The 21,751-nt window shown below is 40.7% G+C and overlaps 1 protein-coding gene across 2 annotated transcripts in view; it reads left to right on the forward strand.

Moving 5' to 3' along the window:
• The window catches only part of LOC128770691 (contactin-1a-like), an 83,552-nt gene that overhangs the window by 42,758 nt on the left and 19,043 nt on the right, over positions 1-21,751 (forward strand). For both annotated transcript variants that reach the window (XM_053885474.1, XM_053885475.1), the window contains exons 4-12: positions 9,997-10,123; positions 11,768-11,946; positions 12,617-12,712; positions 13,296-13,502; positions 19,694-19,793; positions 20,054-20,235; positions 20,650-20,774; positions 21,087-21,204; positions 21,441-21,588. In XM_053885474.1, the coding sequence (XP_053741449.1) occupies positions 9,997-10,123; positions 11,768-11,946; positions 12,617-12,712; positions 13,296-13,502; positions 19,694-19,793; positions 20,054-20,235; positions 20,650-20,774; positions 21,087-21,204; positions 21,441-21,588 (1,282 nt within the window). The remainder of the gene's footprint in view (positions 1-9,996; positions 10,124-11,767; positions 11,947-12,616; positions 12,713-13,295; positions 13,503-19,693; positions 19,794-20,053; positions 20,236-20,649; positions 20,775-21,086; positions 21,205-21,440; positions 21,589-21,751) is intronic.

Raw genomic sequence — 21,751 nt, forward strand, 5'->3', positions numbered from 1 at the left:
CGTTTTTTTCACAGTCCCTCTGTAATAAATTACCTGTTGTGGGCTGCGTGTACTACTTGGGTTGTTATGGGGTGAGGTGGAAGGCCTTTAGAGAAAGTGATATTAAAGAGCGCTTTTGAAAAACACCTCTCTGGAATAAAGCTTGGTGATAGTGGCAGAAAGATGATCCCAATCACATGTGTGTTATTTGGATGTTATTTACTCTTCATAAATACAGAAAGCTGTTCATGTGCAATAGCAAGGTGCAAGAACGCCTTCTGTCAGTAAAATCTTCCAAGGTTGCGTCGTACAGAGGTGTCTGCTGAGATGCAGCAGAAGGAAGCACAGCTGGATCTGGATTAAATAACATCCAACTCATCTCACCACAGTTCTACACCCAAGTCGACCTTCAATGACACTGATGGTGTGAGTCCAGTGAGCGATACTGAGCTGCTCCATCTCCAATGTGTGGCTAACTGTGTGAAAGCATGAGTCCTTGCTAAACATTTGCCTCACGTTAATGTTTTATTCAGGTTTGAAAATAGAGGCCATAATTTATATTTATATGCTCTGTTGAGCATGTTTCCAAGATACTTTACTTTCAAGGGAAGAGGTAAACCAAAATGTATTCTTATTCAAATTTTATGGCAGCTCTTAATATTGTCTGGTTTTCTTTCTCTACTAGGGATGCACCTAGTTTTTTTTCCCTAAACATGTAGTGTACAAATACCGATACCAATAGTGATACTTAGTTACTTTGATTTTTATTTTTTCACATATGTCTTATTCCTAAAATTCCTGAGTTTGTTTTTCTTGTACATGGATGATAGTCACAAGTTTCTCTGCAGTGACGTGCACCACTGAACTGAAGAAATAAAAAAATGAATAACACCTTTTCCCTATTGCAAAGTGAAAAGATATGTACCATGTTAGCTAACCTCAATACAGGTTGTTATGTTCATTCATTTGGAAGCATCCAAATTAAAATCGCTATGAATTTGAAGATAGTATTCAGCAATAGAAATTACTGAATAATATTACTTCAAGGAAGTGTTCATCCGTTGATATAGAACGACAAGCTGTAAATCCTGTTGAAATTGTTTTCATATTTGCCCAACACTACGGGCAAATGACCCTGTGCTTGATGAATGGCTTAAGGAGACTTCACATGTTGAGATGAAAGTGCATGTTTGAGTGACACTTTCTCATGGCTCCAGTCTTCAAAGGCGAGGGTATACATCACTTCCAAGGAAGCGTCACTTCATTTGTTTGAACACAGAGAAGCTGTTTCCTCATTCCGTAGAAGAATACAAAAACAAAAGCATTTACCTTCTGCGTCTTTTTCTGTCCTTCACGGCGTACCCCGAGAGAATGAGTGACTGAGCCGGATGTTGTTTTTCTGCTTCTGCAATCACTTGCCATTTTTCAGACAAACTGTTCCTCCGGTCGTCTTTTTTTAATCAGAGTCTGTCATCACAGGCGATTATTGTCGACTTCATCAAAGGGAAAGACAGCTGGAATCTCAGGCGGGAAGAATTACCAGAAATGAACGGAAACAAAGGCAGTGTGGCAAACAAACATCAAATGATTGTAGTTTGAAACCAGATTGTCCATGATTGTTGTGTACTTTTTGGTTAATAAAAATGAACTATGTTGCAAATACACACAGCTCAATCCCCCATGATATACCAGTGAGAGTGTATAAATCCATCTCCATGTTTGGAGATGACATTGATATTGATATTGAGCTTCATTTCACACCAGCTCGTTGGTCCATTGACAGTCCTCAACCTTAGCTGAGATTGAAATGTCTTTGTTCTTCACAACTTCTACGTTTCATTCTTCATGTAAAGGATTGGCGTACTTAGCAATATCAATATATAAATAAAAGGAAAGGGTATTTTACTAATGAGTAATTTGTTTTCCCACTTTTCATCAGCAGCTGAACGCTGCAATTTTTGTTTGCATCCTCTGTGTGTTAGAGGGGAATGGCCTTTCAGATTATTGTTGCTATGACCTTTTTTTAAATTATTCTTTCCATCTAAGCTAATTGAAGTATCCAGCTCCTGTGATGAATAACAAAAAAGAATTAGTAAAATGTCACCAAAAGACATTCTGCAAGATTTACATAACATGCAACTGCACTTCAACAGCCTCAGTGCCATTGTATGAATGTCAAAACTGAGACCAACATAATGCCTTTGCACGAGCAGTAGGATCAATTCTCTAAGGCAAAATGTGAAGGACACATGAAAATGAGGTCTATCTTTGTGTTTGACACTGGTTTTGTGCTTTTGGAATCATAAAAATGATTGTTTGCTGTGTCCCCTGTTTGCTAAAATACAGCAGTTTCTTGGACTGTCAGTTGTACTGTAGATCTCCTCTGTAGTCCAAGATGAATTTTCTTGTTCTCATCATAACTTAAACTGAAAGTACTAGCACTACTGCCACTTACTCAAGAATTGCAGGATCAGAATCCCACTAACCACATATGTCTCCATGTCATACATAATGTCTGGACTGAGCTATGTAACGTGAAGTACAATAGAAACCTCAGAAGTCTGTGTCTTTGCTGCATCAATGAATTAAAGCCTAGGCTTACTCCAAAATGCTCACACTGTTCACTTGTGTTGGCCTTTGTTTTGCCCCATTTAAATGTCAGTCACATTGGCCACTCTATCCCAAGACAAGCAAATGTAGTTGTAGCCATTGGCGTTGCTGACTGACATGGACATTATATTTGGGCTTCACCAAGCTCTGAAGTTGACACACTGCACACCTATCTTACTTTCTTCCACAGTGCTACTTGAAATCCTGGTGGATCAAGCTGGTCAGAATATGGTCAGCTCAGAATATGCAGTTTCGGGATGCAAAGACTGGAAGCAGAGTTAGAAGTGGAGGAGATTCCTTACCTAAGGGTTTCATTGGGAGTGACCAAGACCGAGACAAGGTCAGATGGAGAGCTCATGAAAGGTTTTGGAGAGGCCAGACTCAAGATGGTTCGGACAGGTGGAGAGAAGAGACAAGAAGATGATTCTCAAAGAAACAGTCGGATTAAACCAAGAGTTAACTGGACAGTACCAAGACTTGTTTTGCTGAGTTGTAAGTGGTGTCTTTGCAATTCCGCCTGCTGAATCGATGACAGACATTTGGACATGTGGAGGTTGTTTCAAAGCCTCCATTAAAGATAATCGTATGGGGATGGTCATTTTTGCCATCTGAATTCAAATCCTTACTGATGTCATGCATCTTGGTAGCAGGGGTGTTTGCACTGCTTTACTATGGAGCTTGTTAATGTTGTTGAAATAAAAACTAAGTGTAGGCAGACTGTCAGCAAGCAGTAAATTAGGAATGAAAAAAGCTCAGTTGTTGCTGGGGAACGAGCTTCAAAGCTGCGTGTGGGCAGACTGAATCAACGTCTAATTTTTCCTCTACTGACCTCTTCATGTGGCTTTTAGCCAGGTTCTGTTGTGTGGCTGATGTACAAGCAGAGCAGGGACTTGGATGGATGACTGGACCCGTTTTATTGGAGCGAAATCAGCTTTAGTGGTGGCAGAGACACTGCTGGTCCCTGACTGGTCTGACACCCGCGAGGGGCTTAGTTTGTATGAACGATAAAAAATAAATAAATACAGGATGAAAGTCAACAGTGAATGTGCTTGAGGTCAGTCAGAACTAAAATATCTTTAGAAAAAAAAGCAGTCAAGGTTATACAATTTCTGATCTCTGTCAAACTTCCACAGAGATGAAAGCTTTGTCACCAGAGGAGGCCTCTTCAATAAAGGTCTAGGGTACGCGTCTGCAGCAGGGACTTTTCCTTTGCTCTTAACTACTCATCATTGAATCTGTGGCAAGTCCTGTCAGCCTTAGCTTCCACCACCTCCTTCAGACCCTCTTGCTTTGTTACCATTTTAAATGACATTTCTCTCCCTGTTGAGTCGTCCAGCAGTACACAGTACTGGTAAACTGCAGTTTTTACAGGGATTTTTTGAATGCATTCATTCATCTGACACTGTTTTGTAGCTGCAACACCTATGAGGATGTTGACACGTACAAGACCTCACATGACGTCTTAGATACGAGGAGATGAGAGGAAATACTATGTGTCTAGATAATGTTTAGTGATTCTTGGCAAGGGTGAGAGGTGGTGACAGGGCTATAGATACAGATACACTGGCAACTTTGTGAAAATGTGTTATCAGCTCTTAATGTAAGTTAAAGGAAGATTCCATCTAGACCAGAGTGGCCTTTATTGCTTTCCTCATGCAAACATTTATTTACGACAACCACCCAACATAACGTATGTCTCTCATATTTCTTTCAAATAACCTCAGAGGCAGTGAAAAGGTTCAAAAACACAACATTGCTACCGTAATTGGCCACACTATTGTATTACAATGGGAACAGTATAATATCATTTACCATTAATCATGAGTTAACTCAGCATTAATGCGATTAATCGAGATTAAACATTGTCATCTACTGACAGCCCTCGTGAATTCTCTATGTTATTAGAAGGTTCTAATATGTTGTGAACTCATTATGAAGGTGCTAGGTGTAAGCCTTTGAACTATAAGGATTCTTCAGCTTATGCAAGTGTTTTCAAGACATTTTACACGTTGGCATATCGTGCCTGATCTTTATCGCGTGACTTGGTCTTAAAGAGGATGCATCCTGGGATCCGACTTCTTTATATGTTTCAAATGTTGAAGTTGTCCTCTCCATGATTCAGCGAGTCCCTCATCATAATGACAATCCGTTTTTTCTTCATGAAGTTCTCCCCCATCTGGGGTCTCCTGAAGGTCTGCCTCTGGTGCAGCTGTGAAACCCACCCGCCTCCTTATTAGATCTCACCATGCAGGACAGATGTGTCTGCATGATGAGATAAGCCATCAACATGACTAGAGTTGGTTCAGTCATTAATATGGATGTGACGAATTACTAACCTCAGGAAACAATGCGATGTATGATCCTGTAGGACCAAGATATGAAATACTCACAAAATAAAAAAAGTAATAAAAATATGAATGAGAAAGCACAAACAGACCTTGTGTTTTGCATGTGTGTTTTGTTTTTTCATAAATTAAAGTTCAAAGTTATGCACACGTTTGGACGAAAAGGTTTGCAAGAAAATAACGTGAGTAAATGAAATATAGCCGTGCGAGTGGGATTATTTTTCACCGATTAATAATATATTAACTATGAGTAAAAGCAGCCTGTCGCAAGTTCGGAATATATCTATAATTCTTTGTATCTTATGTACTGTTAGGAAAGTATTCATGAGGGTCAAATTTGGAAAAAGCACACGTTCTTGTTTCCACGAAGAGAGAATAAAACAAGCTAACAAACACACTGATGTTTCTGAATTATCCAGCCTGAATGACTTCACTTCACAAATGATTTTATCATTGACAACAGTCTTTGAAATCCCATGACACGCCGTGTCTCTGTGTACCGCTGGAGGCGTGGTGCCGTTGATCCACTGTGCTTTCGTATCCTCGGGGCAACACTCTGTCCTCTTTGGACTCTCATTAGGATGCTCAACCCGCAGTGACACAGATGTGTATTTTGAAGCTACGCCCTGAGAAAACACATTCAGACTCGGTTTCATGTTCGACAGGCAAACAATAATTAACTCATCCTTGTGTCTTATGTCTTCTGTTAAAATAATTGCCATTCAGAATGAACATATTGCACATATTGTATTGTGTCAGGGTTCCAATTCACGGTCAGGCAGCTAAAACTGTACCCAAGCTTTGATGCATAATTGATATTTCTATGGTGCCGCAGAGGGATAAGCTATGAAAATAGCAAGCTATTGTGTATCTTGCTGAAATAAAAGAAGCATATTCTTCCACTCGCTTTTTTATTTATATTCCCTGCTGCCAATGACAATTTTCAAGGAGAAATTAGACTCACTAAGTGTAAGTGAAGCTGAAATTTACTCATTATTTTTCAGCTTTCTTATGTGTTACCACAAAAACTTTCATAAAACACGCATTTTAGCCTCTGCTTTTTGCCTGCGAACCCTCATCTGGTGACACTAGCTTCTAGCTTTCGTCGTGCCGTGTCAGTAAGAGACACCCATTGGTTCCATCTAAAGCATCTGTTTCTTGTTATCAAACCATCTCTCTGACAGATTCACTGAATCACATGAGGATTGCAACATCATTTGTATACAATGGACTTTTGATGGGAGCAATAAACCAGCAAAAGATCATTTCGGTCTCACACACTCGCTCTTTATTCGATCTCTTTTCCCTGCTTTTCTCTGCAATTTCACACAGTGTCGAGCATTCTGTCTTTGTCGGAGGGATGTGTTTCATCTAACACAGTGGTTCATAAATGTCTTGCCGTCGGTGGTGTTACAAATAAAGTGTGATTGTTTTTCATCGGGTGGCTTGGTACCTGTGATGCTGGCGGTTGAGGTATGGTGGACTTTTGAGCATAAAATGTGATGTATAATGTGAATAAGTAAGTGTTTTATTTTGAAAACAGACTGGATTTCCACGACAGGCACCACGAGCTACTCCTAAATGGTCATGGGAAGTCTTAAATGGGGCCATAACTAATGAGTAAACCCTGGACTAAACATGGATAGTGAAAAATATTGTGACTTTTTTTATTGACTACCTTTCGGAAAAGCACTTCTGAGGTAATGCCCCGAAAGAAAGGGAAAAAATATCAAAGATTTAGACTGCAAGGAGAAGTTGTACAGAGATAATGTGTGCGAGAGAAAACAAATCAGAGCGCTTTGTGATATGTGTGAGAACAGTTGTGTGAGATCACTGAGCAAATCGAAGTGGCAGTCTTGGGCAGATGGAGAAGACCAGAGTGATAGCTGAGATAGAGTTTGTCATGCTGCTTCTTTTCCCTCTCACGCCCACCTATCATCTCCAGTTTGAATGGCTCATCACTGGTGCTTTGTGGAGTGTTTCATAGAGGAGCAGCTTCACAATCAAATTGTCTGTTCTCCTGCTTCCATTTCCCAAAACGCTTCAACATATTAGGGACATTATTTTTGGGAAATCTCTTGAGTATTTTTTAAAAACTTGGCTGCTCTAGGAAACAGAAAATATGGAATGAGTCACAGCGTTGTCATGTACTGTATCAAGTCAAAAACAACTATCAAGATATAAGCCATTTTCAGGTCTTCAAAAATACTGAAGACAAGATCAGAATTGCAACATTCAAAATATACCAACTAGAAACAAGGGAGAAAAATAAATCCAGGTTGAACAGTTTGCCCCAAGTGTTATGTTTTCCGTTCAGCCTTAGCAGTTCCTGAATTCCGTCTGCCTCAGGTTAAAGAATCGCTGGTTCCAACGTTTAATCTCCATCAGGGGCTATAGGGACCTCAACAACGGTAAGAACAGGAGGTAAAAGTCGAGCAAGAATGTAGGTTAGGAAGAAGAGACGAGAAGAGCCAAAGTCAGTGTCCAGTGTGTCTCCAGGCAGCGGGCCTTATGTGTCCTGCTGCATCACTTCTGTCCTCCATCTGTTACGTGCCCCTCTCCAGTGACTTGAATTGACTTGCACTAATTTTGCTTCTACACAAGTCCATCACTCACCGTTTTGAGTATTTATTAAAGTAACAAGACAGGCAGCACGGGAGTACAACAGGGTCAAGATATTCACCGCTAGACCTCCCTGAGCTGCAACGTTAATTCATCATCCTTCTTGCATTCTTTTTTTCGACTCCCTCGCTCCCAGAACATGCTTTCCCATTTAATTTGCCTTCGCCTGCCCCGCGATGGCCCATTTACAGCGAGTTAGATTCCGGCAGCACAGGAGGGTCTCTGGGATTTGCATCAATGTTGAGAACACACACACAGTGGGCCCCTTCTGTGTCAGGGCGGATTCTGTCTGCTAACATCTTAATTGCTGCCGCTTTGTTAGATGTGAGACGAGTGTGGCTCAAGTGCATTTAAAGAAGAAAGGAGTCTTTCACTGGCTGACAAGAGAGGTCGATCTGGTTCAATAGCATCACAACGTCACAGTTCACAATTGTGAAATGGCCACTGAATGACATACAGTCGATACGAAGGTGTGTACAGAACGGCTGTAACGTAGCGGAGTAATGGGGCACAAAAACCTTGGTTCGCTGTGGTTCTCAGTTTAAAAGCTTTGCTTCTGTACATTTTCAGTAAGGAAAATCACTGTTGCAAAAACTTTTACAATTATTTTGAACAAGCTGTCAGACTCTTGAACGCCGAAACTGGGTGACAGACTGTCTTGATGACAAGTTTGCTGTTCTACTCATTTATTTACACGTTCTACTCCTTATTTACACGTCACGTCATACCGTCATTCTGTCCGCTTTTCCGCCCTTTTGCACTTTTCTTTTTACACTCTACTCTACTTGCATTGCATTGCATGCGGCCAGCACTGTGCTGTCAACGAGTCCCCGGTCTTCTTATCATTAGCATTTCATTGCATTGTAGACCCTGTGTTGAAGGTGCATATGACAAATAAACCCGTCTTGAGTCTTGAGAACATTCAGACTTTATGTCTTCCTCTAAGTTTCTTGTCAATAATATTCTAAATAAAATAATCAAATAAATAAGAATTGTGCCACAACTTTCAACAAATGTTTTATTGAACCGATATTTCAATATTTCCAACATTTCTTTATTAGTTATGATTTCAGCAATGCGGGGAACATATACACTGCTGCCTCCTCGCTCACTATTATACGTTTGTGTGACTCAATGTTTGTGTTGTGCGGTGGTGATCTCAGTCTTCTGTGCGACTGAACACATACGCACTGAATTCACAAAAAAGATCAGCTTTGTTCTAAAGTCTGGAAATGACCTTGCATGATTCCGTTCCTGAACATGGTACGCCCGATTGCAGAGCTTGAAATGTGATCATCTACGTCAGCATGCCTCCTCATGAAATTCCCAGATTTCTCGCTACACGCATTGACGTAGACATCAGGGATCTTCCAGCTTGAGTTCTTGATCTGTAAAGCAAAACCCACTGTGGGATTAATAAAGGACACCTAAATATTCTTCCATGTTAGCGGCTGAATTCTCGTCTCTAACATGTATTGGGTGTATTATTTTGAACCTTTAGTCGCCTTGTTTTGTCATGAAAATACATGCGCTTTTGACTTTGACCAATATCAGTTATGTCAAAGATTTTATACATTTCTCTGAACCATTGACCTCCAAGAACAGAATCTCTCACATCGCTCCATCTAATCTGTAGGTTCAGCACTCAGTCATGTGATCAAATCTTGATTTTGTGTATACATTTATTAGCATTCAACTGCGTTATGACAGTTGTGCAATGTTCCAAGGCTTCAGTCGAGTGAACAGAATTCTTTGAAGTTGCTTTTATTCACGTTCGCTGAAAGGTTGTCAATGTTCTGACGTGACATTTGCACAGTATGTGAGCATGTTGGTGGAAAACAGAGTTGAAGCAGGATCTTAGAAAGGAAGCCGCAGTGCTCACTGTTGACCCGTGCTTTCTCAGGACTCAGGTGGTGAAGTCATTCATAGGTGCACATGCAATGTCTTATTCTTGCCTCAGCCTGTGACATGTGTCTGCTGTAATGAATGTGTCGGGCTAATTGTGGTGGTTGAAAGAGTGGAGGCGGAATTGAAAAGCGTTCTAAAAATCAGCTCATAAGGATATTGCTGTGGCTGGCAACAGATGAATGTGTCAGTGCGGCTTGGTTGTTTGGAATAATGCACAGCTCATCATTGCCTGAACAGGGTTTCACCATCTCACTGATGTTACCGTTTTTTTTTCCAGCCAAGCAGAGGTTGGTTTATGTGTCTGTGAAAACCACAAACCAAGGTGAAAAGTATTAAATGGCGCTTCTCATGATTCCACAGTCAGTTTGATGTAACATCTGAACACCGACGTCTTTTTTTTTTTTTTGTGGTTGTTGCCCCAAATCTGCCAGACTGACTTTGAGCATTATCACCTTCACATTTCCTGTCTGTATGTGCGCACAGCTTGTTGTTGTTTTGCCTGACCTCATTTGTTTGTTGTCGCTTCCTACAGACGAAGCCACAGGTTACGGGCCTGTGTTTGAGGAGCAGCCGGTGGACACCATCTACCCGGAGGAGTCGCCCGAGGACAAAATCACCATGAACTGCCGGGCCAGAGCTAATCCACCTGCCACATACAAGTAACATATGCTCCCCATTATGACCGCCCAGTGTGCATCCTTTGTGACTGTGTCTGACGCCAGGCTGAGTTTAGAAGCTGCTTGTGAATGTCAAGGTCAAAGTGATAATGCCGTTTGCTTTTTATTCTGTCTGACTCATTTTGAACATTTATTGTCTCTTTGTCAGGCCATTCAGTGTGTGGGATTGCTCCACACTCTCGGAGACATGGTCGCTTTACTTAGCGCAATTGCATTTCCTTCCGTACTATTAATGGCTTTTCACAAATTACATTACATGCAATTGCACGTTCAAGACCACAGACAGATAACAGACCACACTTTGGTTTAAATGCTATTGAACAAAGCAAAGGCGGTTGGATGAGCTGTGCATTTGGACCAGGGAGGCTATTCATTCTGTTCACTCATTCTCAAATGCACCAAATGCGAATTTATGTCCAAGATGTATGTGGAGAAAAAAAACATTATTGTATTTGTAAGATTACTAGACTTAGCAATAACAATGAGGATGAGGACATTTTACTGATTGAATTGTAATATTTTTCTGCTTTTATCCTGAAGTTTTCAACACTTAATCGTCACTGAAAAATGTTCTCTGAACCAAAGTTTATGCAATTAATCTGTGCTATTTAGATACTTTTAAAAGTGAAAATGCAAAAATAATGGTGAGTTCAGCAGGGAATTTACTCAAGTTAATTGAATTTGATTAAAAACAACAGTATTTTTATGCGCAATTTATCAATATCCAATTAAGATGCTGAGATACAATGCACCACAATGCAGAAAACCGGGAATTGAAAACCAAAGAACCAAGAACAGACAAACTGTTTAGTGTCACTGAAAATAAAAATTTTGAACTGAAATACTTTACTTTGATGTGAAAAAAAATGTCAACAAGATGGGAATATATCTTACATTTATTACAAAAATTATTCATAAATTAAAGCTAATACAGATGAGAAATTTTATATTGTACTGGTAAAGGGAAAAGTGAATTTTTGAAATCTTATCATTTTCTTTTCTTTTTAAGATTGTATAAAATAGTAGTCACAAGGAATCATGATTCAATTCAAGTCCAAAACACAGCAGACAGTGCCATCTGGTGGCTTCTGAAAATCAGGACACTGTTTCATGAAGCCTCATCAGCCCTTCAATACTGTCACGTAACCTCATCGGCTTAATCCTTTGTAATGAGAGAATGGGTTGTAGTATATATGAATATGGAACAATACATCTCTAGAAATGACTTATAAGGGTGTCCAAGAAGCGGAGAGTCAAAATATGTTTACAATGTTGCAGAATAATGAAGAGACCAGCAGCGCTGCTAAGCAATCGTGGAAATATACGGGTGTTTGAATCCATATGAACCAGATCACCACCAAAATTGAATTACCTCTTCAGTTAGCCCATTCCAACCGGCCCTAAAAGTTTGTTTGGCGTTATTATATTAACAACCGAACAGACCTCAATATGCTCCGTGATTGGTGGAGGTAATCACATCAGTCAAGCCATGTACATCACAAGGCCTCCGCTTCCTGGATGAGGCATTTACTGGAAATGTTTTTGGTTTTTTCGAAGTCCAGCAGGGTGTATTTCACTGCTGATGCTTTTAAAGGATGTTGCTGAATCCGCACTTTGTACCTGCAGATGGATGCTTGAAGGTGTAGAAATCGACTTGAAGGCCAAACAGAAGCACTACAGTCTCTCTGGGGGGAACCTGGTCATCAGTTATCCTGTTAAAAATGAACATGAAGGAAAATATTCCTGCATGGCCACCAACAAGTTTGGAACTGTGATCAGCAGGGAGGCGTCCGTACAATTTGGCTGTAAGTGACACAAATCTTGTGCTTCAGGTATTAGAGAGAGGGGTGATGTATGAGTGGTGTTATACAGCATATCCTACAGAGTTCTTTCTTACTTTTGATGTCTGTTTTATTGTCCCAAGTAGCTGGGATGGACTCCAGCCCTGGCAGGGAGAAAATGAATGAATGAATTACTACTACTTTCACACCATGAGCTCATTTCAGTAGTGAATCAGGTTCAACCCAAAACCAAAGAAGCCACTTGCTTAAGACACAAAGACCAGTAAAAGAAGTTTGGAACAGAGAAAGGACTTTCGGTTTAATGTGAAAGTGTGAAAAACAAGATGACAAAGTGACAGTTTAAATGAAAACGTTCATGAAGAACTGTGGTTCAGACACCATTAGTGCCAGTTCTTTGAATATTTCTCATTTATTTGCTGTTGTTTTCAGAAAACAAAACAGTTATTTTAGCCTCAGGGCAAATCTCAAGTGTAGTTTGTATGAATGATTTATTTGCTACAAGGGCTTCTTTCTGCACTGAAGTTGATACATTATCATTTCTGGGAAGTGATTTCAAAGCATTATTGAAGAAAAAAGCAGCCCGGTGCCAGAAAACGGATGCAACCTTGAACTATGAATGAAGTTTAGAATCCACGAACAGTGCTAACAACAAAACTGTGCCATCATTTGTCAGATCTCGATCTTTTCTCATCGGAGGAACGGGAGTCGGTGCGCATCAGAGAGGGACAGGGGGCTGTGCTGCTCTGTGCCCCTCCTCCACATCATCCAGGTGAAGTTCTTTTTGTTTATTTGCGCAGTAAAGTAACAACGTCAAGTACAAACCAGTCACGCTAATTAAAGTGTGTCCTTAAGACAGCGAGGACAGAAGAATAAAAACATACTCTCACTGAGGAGCCCAATCTAGGCATTGACTATGAGGCTTTTCCTTTCAGTTGTGCTGATCTCAAGGATTGTTTGGAAGCCTTGAGCGCCTTTCATGATGATTAATGCTGTGTCCGTGTTCATGAATGTTCATTCACCTCTCATTTATTTGATTTTAACGTACAAAATAAAGATCTTTTCAGTCGTATATGTGAATTCTTGCCATTACTGAGGACACGTTTAGCTCATTCTAAACTAAACTGCTGTCTATGCAAAACTGTTGAATAAGTGACAGACTCAATGCCGAGGCTATATAAAAGGTCAATAAATGCCTGAATAATGAACGAAGGCTGCAGTTCTGTGAGTATTTATTCAGATTATTCACAATAGGATTCTCATTCCGCCTGCCTCTCTTGCCTTCTGCTGTCACCATGCTGTTGCCGTGAGTCCGGACTGACAGATGGTGTTTTCTTGTTTTTCTTTCTGTGTAGCTGAGCTGTCATTCCGATGGATCCTCAATGAATTCCCAACCTTCATCCCGCTGGACAAGAGACGTTTTGTGTCCCAAATAACAGGGAACCTTTACATCTCCAAAGTGGAGGCCTCGGACAGTGGCAACTACTCCTGCATCACGTCCAGTCCGTCCATCTCCAAGAGTGTTTTCTCCAACTACATTCCTCTGGTGCCCTTGACAGAGCGTGAGTACAGGACTCGCTCAAAATGCTTTGAAATCATTTGTCTTTGAATCATAAAAGAGTAAATGCAGAATTACAGTGAGAAAGTGAGAAAGGCAGAACTTGACAACTTGTGTGGCGTTTGCATCATCCACCTTCTTCCAACATTTGCCATCATGGTTGCCTCAGCAAGTGGGCCTCTTCCTATTTTACCTAGAGTCTCTTGATCATCCTCCATGGTCACAGCTATTCTCTCTTTTAGATTCTCTTCACCTTCACCTTCTACTTCTACCTGGTACCTCAGTGTCCACCTAAAATGTTCAGTGTCTCTTCTCTCCAAATGCCCAAACCATCTGAGTTTAGACAATGAAAACTGAGCACTTCAACTCCACCACTTGTTGCTTCCTGTCTTTGTGTCAGAGCTGTCTCTAAACCACACATGAAGGCAGGTCTCACTACCATCCTGTAGAGATTCCCCTTCTCCACATTCCCATGGGCCCACACTCCTTTCTTTACCTGTCTTAATCCGCGTCCCTCACTCTGCATTAGGGCTGTGTGTTGGCAGGTGTCTTGCAAAACAATACATGTCCCGATACAGGAGTGGTGATACAACACATTGTTATATGTTGTAATACAGCAGCTTCAGCATTATATTGTGATATTTCTTAACAAGGACCTTCATTCTAAGAGGGGGAATTCAGATATTACAATATTATATGCATGAAAAAAAGTTTATTGTTATGAAGTTAGTCAACTAAGACTAACTTTCAGTTACGTTTTGCAGTCCAACAGAGGAATGAACAGTTTCCCATATCAACAAAATAACACTTTTGTACAGCATTAAACACATCACAAATGCTGCAGTATGGCCAAGTATTGTATTATCGTATTATTATTGTATTATATCTATGTAGCCAGCATATCAAGTCAACATATCAAGACAATATCTCACAGACAACTATAAGTATATTTGTATAGAACATTGTGCAATTAATTATCACAACATTTAAGTGTATCAGTATTTTCTTCCATCCCTACTCTGCTCCTTGAACTCATCTTCTTTCACAACGTCTGCCTCTCCTGCTTCTCCTACTCACTGTATCATCAGTAAACATCATGGACAGACTGGAGGATCTCCCGCACAACCCTGGCAACCCTACTCCTCTGATGCTCCTGACTTCCTTGTACAGTACAACTTTTTCTTTAGGATAATCAATTTTATATTCACCATTTGTTGGGCAACGATTTCCACTGTATCTCATAGAAAGCCATCAAATTACCGATCACTGCCACTATTCTCAAATGAAGGACACAGGTTAACTGCAATGACAATGAAGTTGTTGCTTAGCAACGCCTGTTTGTCTTTAACTGATCATTTCTCATTCTTTTTCAACTTTTGTTTCACAGACGTTTTTTCGTAAAGTGGTTTCTACAAAGTTTTTTCCGGAGCTTATTAGGGAGCCACTGTCAGTATGCTGAACACTGTTAGCTTGTTTAAGAACAAGTCCCACTATGGCGCTGCATTGTTGAGCCTTGATTTGTCGTAAATGTGTTACGCACAGCACCTCTGTGTGTAGTTCTCTAAATTGGATGGAGATCTTCTGCTCACGATGGAACTATTCAGACTGAGGAACACTTATCTCATGAGAACCGGCTGCGCTTCAGCAAATGCAATAATGCAGGAGAGAACCTGTTTTAGGATTTGTTAGACTGTGAAAACATGTTTTAATATCACATGGCTGACAGCAACAGTGGCTGGTATCATCCACTGTTGGTGCGGATAACACTTCAGCTTAGGGCAGCAACAGTCACAAGTTCACCACTCTTTCAGTTCGCATGTTTCTTGGTTGCACAACTCCAACAAAAGCGGAAGCCCTTGGGTGAGACTGTGCGCGCCGCACTGCAAAAGGTTCATTCATTTATTATTACTGCTCTAAGTCAGGGATCAGACCGTGACTCACTCTGTTAAGTTGTATTTGTGAAGGCTGACTCCCAAGTGTGAGTTAAGTCTGTCCATGGGACCATTTTCACTGTAAACACACTGTGTGTCATTGTGTGGAATTCATTTACATAAAAGAAAGGAGAAGAGCCTCACAGTGTTGTTTTGCTTAGGGGCCACATTATTTGTTGAGACTCTTGTGATATGAAAAGAAAGACAACGCAATTTCGTTTTTGTAACTTAGACATTAAAAAGTCCAAGACATTATATTCCTAATACATTTTAGTATACGTGAATTCATTTTATGCGCAGTTTATTTAAATATTTTCAATATGAATCATTATTATTGGAATATATCTGTGACAGAACTATGGGGAAACGTCAAAATATTAGGCAATTATTTGTATTCTTTTCTGTATGTATTAATCCATTTTCACATACATACTGTTAAAATGACCATTACTTGTTAAAATGGATGTAATTCAAATAGAAAACATGAGGAAAACATGAGTGACCAAAAATAACTAATGAGTTATATTTACAATTCAATTGGTAATAAATATCCACTTTCACACTGTAGAACCCACACAATTGATTTGGAATAGTGGTGAGAGTTATGTTGTCTTCATCACTGGAATCATCTGTCTCATGTGTTTGATACTGGTCAAATCAAGGCAGAGACCACTAAGTTCTGTGTGTCAGTGAACAGATCACTCTGGAGAACCCTTTCGAACTACATGTATTCTGAGTTACAACGGACCAACAATATTCGTTGAAGTATCCTAGAGTCTATAACAAGACTATAGAGTGTGTCAGGAGCCGTGTGTGTGTTTGTTTGTTGAGGCAATCTGGAACGTTTCATGTTGTCGCTTAGCGATCAATGATGAATGGTACACAAAATAAATGACTCAAGTTTAGTTTAGGTCATAGCAATGTCAAACACTGAAGTAACTGACTTTAAAGTGGTGTTGATCGTGGATCAGATGAAGATCCAAATCTGAGGACAGTGACTGACAACTCACATTGGCATTGAGTCTCTGTCATTACTAATGGAATTATTGAGTGTTTCATTAATTAAAAATATGTGTAAACCCGTCATCATGAACGAAGATCCTCCAGACTTGTGCTGCCTCTCGACTGGTGTCACCTGTCACACGCCATCTCACACGTAAAATAGTTCCAAGTACCAATTTGATTTGGCTCCTGGTTCCTCCTGTGCGAATGTGTACTGGAAGCGGTCACTTGCACTGAAAAGGTTCCTACTGTTCCAAAGCATCTGATGATGAAAAAAGTTTGGGTTGATTTCCTCCGACGTCATGAGGGCCAACAGCTGCACGTGGCAATTGCGCCACGCTTTGCCCTCCTCCGCAATGTAGATGCAGGTGTGTATATATACCCTAAGCAAATCTATGCTTCATATATCCATACGACTAAAGTCATAGAGCTATTTTCTCCAGCCATATGCCCAGTTGGTGAAAATGAATTGCTTCATTGCCTCGACCTCTGGTGTGCACCGAGGTTCAATTTGAGGGTGTTTTTAGTATCCAATCTGTAAGTCATTTAAGTGGGACACCTCTTGCAATCCATCATCTTTATCATATCCGAAGTGTGACAGCATTCCAGGGAGGTAAAAAAAAAAATCACAATTTAAAATGTGATAACTGAAGCTGAAGAATTCCCTGATCAACAGTAAGGATTTTTTTTTTTGCTCCTAAATGCTGCTGCACTCCATCAGCCAATTTGAGGGTGTTAGTTCACTCTGTGAAATATGTGACGGAAACTTTCTTCAGAGTTTTTCTTCATCTCTTTAAGACAAACACATTTAGAATCCAGAAGCAGATCAATGTCTGATGACTGCAGACTGACTGTTTTATCACTGACTTGTTATTTTGCTTTAATTTGAAAGCAAACTTCTAAAAATTATTGTAATTGCTCAGACTTTTATCAGGCTACAGTTCGCAGTCAAGGTCTGATGTGCCGTCTTTATTCACGGGGGAAATCAATAGCAGTGATTTTTGTCTGCCGCTGTTCTGTTTGTGTCAGAGCTGCTCCTTTGTGATGCCAGACAAGTATTTCTTTACAAAAAGATACAGTAGATATTGAATTTGGTTACAGTATATTGTGTGGTTCAACTCTTCTTGTTTAAGTAGATCTTTTTTTTTCCTAATCTCCAATGTTTCTTGATCTTCTTCTTCATCAAAACCGGGTCACTAGGTTATGGGTTGGCTAAATTAGATTTAGCGTAACAAATTAGATCTGTAGACACAAGCTCAGACTTTAAGAGCGAGCGCCAGCTGGAAGATGTGCAAGAGCTCCAGCAGAAATACTTAGATAGAAAACTGTTCTGTGCCGCTTGGCTGAACCTTAGAGGTTTGAATTCAAGCATCTGTTTAACACCTTCCTCAAGGGACTTTTGTATTTGTTTGGTGCCTTCTGTGGCGCGCTGTCCGACATCACTGTGTGCCGTTGAAACCACAAAAACCTGAATGCAGAGCAGTTCTGAACGCCTCTATAAAAAGAGGAAAATAACTGTTGGAAGCAAAATATTTGCTGTGATCGGCACTACGTTTGATTCACACATTCTGCTGTGCAAAGTTGTTGTAGATTTTTTATGCTTATGACTAGCTGACACTCCTGTAGGTTTGGAACCACCAAATTATTTTGTATTCAGTATTGTGCTGAACTCTTAGTGCATCACTACATGTATTTGTTACTAGACACATTTAAAATATATCTTTTACATATTTTCAAACATACAAATAATTTACAGTCCCCACAACCATATGTCTGTTTGTAATGTCTAAGAGAGCCTGAATGGCTGATCAGCAATTTTTCTTTTTCACAGACGCAAGCAGCAAGCCTTTACCGTCATAATTCACAGATAGATTCAACTTGAATAGCAGATGGCTGTAGCAACTTGCTCTGACATCAGATGGAGGAAAGCACTCAGAGAGTGCCAACCACCACCAATAAAGTATCCTTTAAAAAAATGCCTGGATCCAGATGATGGTCCGGATCACTCGCAGAGCTGAATCAGTTTCAGATATTTGTTGAATATTTTGTCCAAATACATCCATTTATTAAGTTATTTCCTACACAGACAGACAAACCAACGCTGTCAAAAACATAACCTCGTTGTTGGAGTTAATAAATGAGGAAGAAAGTTACTGCAGCTTGTGTTACTCTTTCACAGACAAATCGTTCAAACGATTTGGCCATCCAGAACACCACCTGAATTTAATCTACTGCTGCCATGTTGTCAACATTACTTGACATTTTCTTGAACTCTGTTCATCTATTATTTAACAATTTTGCAAACAGGCGCTGACGGTCACATGATGGTCTCATGCTGGTCTCATGCTGAATGAACACTAGATGAAAAATGGGTCTAGTTCTTACCTTTAAACAATTTTAAAATGCCTCTAGATATATTTCTATTGATTGTTCTTTTTGTTGCCAGAAACAGTGATGTAGCTTCCTGCATTGTAGCAGTGCTTAATCAGGATTAGATCGGGATTAGGTTAAACACAGGGGTGCACATTAGTTTTAATGAAAAGGTCGAGTTGGGCCTGTCTGTGATCAGGGTGCGTCTTCATGAAGTCATTGCAGTCATTGTTTTCTCTTGGAACGCTGAAATTCAGCTCATGCTAGATGAGACAACGTAGTAATAGTAACACTAGATCTACAGAAACAGACCTGACTGATACAGTGAATATGAGACAAAAATGTATAGTTGTAAATGTCTCTGCTTAGAGAGCAAATTATGACCTCAAAAGGTTAAATTTATGTTGCACCTCTGACTCTTTACTGTAAGTCTGTTCTGGGTCCAACAGTAAGGAAACACCTTATCTTGATTCAGCTCCTCTCAGACGTTTCCCAGTCGCTGTTGCAGTTTCATGAAGCAGTCGCAAACCTCAAGCCATTCCTGACAGTTCAGAGATTTATTGTTTGCTGCTTGTAAAAGAACTTCTTCAATTCACCTTACATCCTCGCGTCACAAAATCGTTTCTCAAGAAGGAACACTTTAATGGCTCCCTTCACTAGTGTGTGTCCACTTCCTATGTGCATGAGGAAGTGCATTGTTAAGAGGGTTGACACTGTTGCCGGGCAGTGGAGCACTGTGAGAGTAGGAGGTTCTCTGCGCCACTGATCTCTGAAGTTCAGAGAGTTTGGGCTATGAAATAAACTAGTGAATATGAAAATAGGATCAATGAGATCGAATGTGAACGTGAAGCAGTTAAGACGTTCTTCACTCTTGTCTCACTGTTTCTCTCAGGTCCCATTCGAAAGTACCCTGCAGACCTCAACGTCAAGTTTCCAGACACCAATGCACTGGTGGGCCAGAATATCACCTTGGAATGCTTTGCTCTGGGGAAGTAAGTGAGAGAGAATTTTACTGTTCATCTGAGTGCGCCGTCGATTTATTCATGCCTGAGTGAAACCCACCTTTACGGGCGGCTTTTAAGAAGGTGTTGCAGAGACTGCAAATATACTGGTGTGTTTGCTTCCATTCAACTAGACGGTGTTCCCCTTAACATTATACGGAGGGAGAGCCTTGCGCTCACTCCTACATTTCATTTCACACCTTCATTTGTGAGTTTGAGGCCCCTTCTCGACGCCATCTTTGCGTCCTCAGCCCTGTTCCTGAGATCCGCTGGAAAAAGTTGGATGGCGAACTTTCAGCCAACCATGAGATTCGGATGGCTGGCGCTCATCTACACCTGTATAACGTGCAGTTTGAAGACGCGGGAACGTATCAGTGTGAGGCAGTCAACTCCAAAGGAAAAGACTTTCACACAGCTCGACTGACTGTGGAGGGTAAGAGACACATTTACACTTTTCTTTCTGTCCATGTATTTATGCATTAGAAAGAAGACTGTTTTAAATGAATCATCTTTTAAAAGAAATCAATCAGAAAATACAAAAATACAAAATAACCACCAAAATACACAGCTACTATTTTTCCATCAGACCAGATGTGCACTGTACTACTGAGCTATTTCAAGCACTTCAAATCCACGCCCAGTAATACTACAAGAACAACACATGAACCGTGCATTCTGCTGCATCGGTGCGCATGTGTTTCTTCACGTCGAGGGCGCCCTCTTAGCCTCGGCTCTTATTACTGCTAAAGCACCCTTCAATCACCTCATTTATAATTCAGCACTGTTTTAAAGTAGCTGTCTGATAGTGTTTTCCTCTTCACGCAACCGGTTGGCTTCTCTTTGACAGCTTTTCCAGAGTGGGTGGAGCACATCCGCAGCACAGAGAGAGACCTCAACAGTGAATACAGCATGTCCTGCGTGGCCAGCGGCAAACCCAAACCACAAATACGATGGCTGAAGAACGGGAAACCTGTAATTATCTGTCATTGATGTTTATTGTCCCATGGCTGTGTCATCTAGGTTAAAGCTATTCAGCGGTCGGCAAGCCAGAGGAGCAGTAAAAAGTAGTTAATGCATCCGTGTGTTCGCGTGTTAAGGGGAGGCAGCTGCGTGGGTTGTGTGGCAGTATTGAACCAATGTCATCTGGCTTGAAATACGCCCAAGAGGCGCCGAAGAGCAGGGAGTGGGAGACTACCTGATGAATACTGTTAAAAACGTGGCTGTGCATAATAATTCACTGTGTTGGTTCCAAACATGAGAGTGACTCTTGTTATCTTCCTGCAGTTGGGCCAGAAAGAGATGAGATTCAGCAGCTTGACGTTTCAAGATTCTGGGATGTATCAGTGCATAGCAGAGAATCGACACGGAGTCATTTTTGCCAACGCAGAGCTGCGCGTGTTTGGTGAGTCACGTTTGCTCATCTGCTGCGTCGGAGGTTTGAAGGTCAAGTTTTGCATGTTTTAATTGGATTAAATGGGGGCATAGTTTTCATATCACATTACGGGGGAACTGCTGAGCTCAGGTTTTTCCACTGCGTTCATGCAAACATGCAGCAGAGGTCTGAAGAGTAAAACATGATCGACTTCATGAAACAAATGAAGACTGAGGTGCGTGACTGACTCTACTCCTCTCTTGCAGCCTGTGCTCCAACATTTCAGTACAACCCAGTCAGGCAAGTCATGGTGGCTAGAAATGGCAGAGTGGTCATTGAGTGTCGACCCAAAGCGGCTCCAAAGCCGACCATCTCCTGGAGCAAAGGCACTGAGCTGCTGCACAACTCCTCTCGGTGAGTGGCGCTGCATCATCCTTATTATATTTAAACACTCTAAAATGACCTTTTGACCCGCAAATATGACATTTAATGTATGTTCTAAAATACAAATAATCCTCTCACGCCTTTCGTGAGACACATCTGGGTCATATTAGCACACAGATGAGAATCTCCCTGC

Source organism: Synchiropus splendidus, chromosome 14, assembly GCF_027744825.2.
Source record: "Synchiropus splendidus isolate RoL2022-P1 chromosome 14, RoL_Sspl_1.0, whole genome shotgun sequence".
NCBI lineage: Eukaryota > Metazoa > Chordata > Actinopteri > Syngnathiformes > Callionymidae > Synchiropus > Synchiropus splendidus.